Source organism: the organism of the source record quoted next, unplaced genomic scaffold, assembly GCF_019419815.1.
Source record: "Pyrus x bretschneideri cultivar Hongxiangsu unplaced genomic scaffold, Pyrus_bretschneideri_v1 Contig15, whole genome shotgun sequence".
Classification (NCBI taxonomy): Eukaryota; Viridiplantae; Streptophyta; class Magnoliopsida; order Rosales; family Rosaceae; genus Pyrus; species Pyrus x bretschneideri.
The window spans coordinates 3,888,833-3,891,955 of NW_025999446.1; the positions used below are offsets into that span (position 1 = coordinate 3,888,833).

Below are 3,123 nucleotides of genomic sequence, written 5' to 3' on the forward strand. Positions count from 1 at the left end.
TATATCCCAACCCAATCTTGTAGCGGTGAATCTTTAGCAGGGAGTGACATAGCACAACTCTCTCACAGGGATGAGATCATCGTGAGATTGAGTGAGGCCAAGTATATTAACTAGACCATACATGTGATCATGTAATTTAACTAGCAATTCTGGAAAGAAAAAAAAAAACTTAATTTAAATTTTAGAAAAAAGAAATTAAAAAAAAAAATTGCATAAAGTAGGACAGTGTGGATGGATGCTCTAACGTGTAATTATATCATGGCGTGTCTACTCGCGCCACTTCGTCCCACCCCACTTTCGCTTTCAGTCCCTCGAATCAGATTTGGGGCCAAACCTCCATCCAACGCGGCCCCCGCCCCGATTCGACTCATCCGAAATTCGATGAGTCAACCAGCCGCCGAGGCCAATCCGGACATCCCAAAGTCCGACACCACGGACGTCCTGGTTCAGTACGTCGTGCTCCGGCGAGACCTAATCGATACGTGGCCCACGGGCAGCGTGGTCACACAGGGCTGCCATGCCTCCGTATCCGCCATTTGGTCCCACAAAGACGACCCCATCACCCTCCAGTACTGCAGTCCAGAAAACATCGATTCTATGCATAAGGTAAATCCAAAAGCTTGAATTTTTGGAAAAAAAATTGGATTTTTGTAGGGTTTAACAGTTTTAGATTTCTGGGTTTTGGTTACGAATGTGGAATGAAGGTGTGATTCTTAGTAGTTTTGATTTTTATTTTATCGAAGCGATATTCTAATTTAATCTAAACTAGCTCGAAGCCGTATTCTAATCTAATATAAACTGAGCAGAAGGGGTTCGAACTTTGAGGTTAATGTTTCATGTCTTCATTTTTTAGAATGGTTTTAAGCCTATACCATGAATTTTGTCCTCTTGGGCCCACAAAATGTATGAAATTCTTTGTGTTACAGCATATAGTTACAGTCTTTACAGAGTTAAATATGTAGGAAACAGTAGGTAATACGAGGTTGCATAGTTTAAAGTTTATGTTCGTTCAATTGGGTCACTGAGATTTCTGCCAAATTTGTGTTGTTAGTTTACTGGGAGTTTTCTTGTGAATCAGTTAACTGGGTTTTGAGAATTTACTTCTTTGCTGTTGTTTTTACTTGGTACTGATTGTTGTAATTTTGATTACAATGTCCTTGTGAACTTTTGCAGGTTACCCTTGAGGTGAAGGGAGAACCCCAGATAGTGAATTTGTCAGAGAAGCTCAAATCAGGTGGCATAGCACACAAGCTCTGGATTGAACAACCCGAAAACTTCCCAACTTGTCTCGCCACAAAGCCGTACCCGAAATCCGTGGTATCCGCATATTTTAAAAAGTTGAAACTCTGTAAGTGATGTTATTGTCATCCTCATTAGTGCACAGCCATGAATTGATTTGTGCACGACTTTCAAGCATAATGTGTTCGTTTATGAATTGGCTCTTAATCCTTTTCAGTTTTGCTTCCCCTTTATGTTGAATGTGTTGGAATACAGTTGATTAGCAGTCTGATGTCACAGTGTTCCTTACCCAAGATTTTTGTTTTACACAAATAAAGTAAATTTGGCCTACGTGTTTCGATATAATGCTAAATGCAGTCTGGGCTGTACCATGGGACTGTGTTTCGTGTTTGCCCTTATGATTTAGCAATTTGAAACTTTAGAGGAATGAACCTAGGAAGAACAGATTTCTCCCTTATGAGCTTGGATATCACTCTTTGGTCCATAACATTCAACGATTTGAAGACTTTAGACAGACATCTCTCCGCCGGTTTTAGTTGGAAGGAATGTCCGGAAGAGAAACCATGAAACTGGGGTTGTAGATAACTAAGACACATACCATTCTTAATTGGTTAAGAAGTAAAATCTAGAGGGTTCGGTTCGGAAATTTAGAAAGAACACAAGAACAATGCATGTATATGTAAACAGAGTCTGTCATTTTGTTGTTTCAGTAACAATAAAATGTCACGCTTTATATTTTGTTATACATACAAAATCTCGAACTGCAATCTCTCTACATATCATGTGAGTTTATCATTGCACGACCAATTTTCTAGTAAACAAGCTGCAGTAGAACTTGCGCTTGGTCCTCCAATACAGCGGAAGGAAGCAAAACCTCCAGTTGCTCTCAACATCCATGGCTTCACCATTCCTCCACAGCAAGAGCATGCTCCCGGCGCCGGTTGCCTCAACAGCACCCTCTCTTCTTCATCACACACGAACACCAAACACATGATCGAATATCCTTCTTTCTTTAATCTCAAGCCTTTCTAGGGCTTCCGGCTTCGCTTGCTCATCTGCCTGTCTGCCTTTCTTTATTTCTTTCCTGTCTTGGGTTTCTGCTTCGAGATTTGTTCGCAGTGGTCGGAAAATGAAACTGTTGTTTGCTGGCATACAAGGTGCAAGGCAATTCCTATTTATACAGAGAGATAGGGAACTTCCTGGAAAACGTAGCTTAATCTGGAAGCTTGGAATGCAGGTCCAAATGGTTATGCAAAAACCGCGTATCTAAACGATTCCAAACCCCAGAGGTGACGAACAATTTACATACGGTAAGAACTTTATGTTATATCTATCTATCTAGATATGTACGCGTTGATTCTTTCCTTCTTCTGCATCCCTTATTTTCCTCAATGCGGGTTGACAATTGTGACTTCCTTTTTATGACACTAGCGAAAAAGAAAATAAAGCATCAAGAAATGCTAGAATTGGTCGCGCATGACTAAACTCGACCGATTGTAGCGCTGGCCCCATTAGGGTCCCTTTGTTACGTCAAAAGAATGTATGATTTTTAGAGAAACAGATCCATATACCTTCATCAACTTCGTCGATCCCAATAATATTCAAGTGCACTTAAAGCGACGGGATATTGTGGTCACATTGCTTTCTCAAAACATCATGATGCTGGTCAAGTATAAATCAATTCAAGTGGGTCCTTCACAATCTTTTTAAAGATTTTTGGCATTAATTGGTTTGCTTTAAATTTTCTACCCAATAATTAAAAGTATGAAAAAGATGTTGCAACTCTCAAACCCCCTGGGACAATCTGAATCCGCGCAAAACACAGAAACCAACCAAATTATTAGTTGATTCAACTTTTCATCTTTCAAAGCAGCAAATTGGAGA

The 3,123-nt window shown here is 40.1% G+C and overlaps 1 protein-coding gene across 1 annotated transcript; it reads left to right on the plus strand.

Annotated features, from left to right (window-relative positions):
* The first annotated feature begins 243 nt into the window (after positions 1-243).
* Positions 244-1,455, plus strand: LOC103944636 (putative peptidyl-tRNA hydrolase PTRHD1). Its single transcript, XM_018646812.2, has 2 exons — positions 244-606; positions 1,174-1,455. The coding sequence occupies exons 1-2, from the start codon at positions 259-261 to the stop codon at positions 1,354-1,356; spliced, it is 531 nt and encodes a 176-aa protein (XP_018502328.1). The 5' UTR covers positions 244-258; the 3' UTR covers positions 1,357-1,455.
* The last annotated feature ends 1,668 nt before the right edge of the window (positions 1,456-3,123 follow it).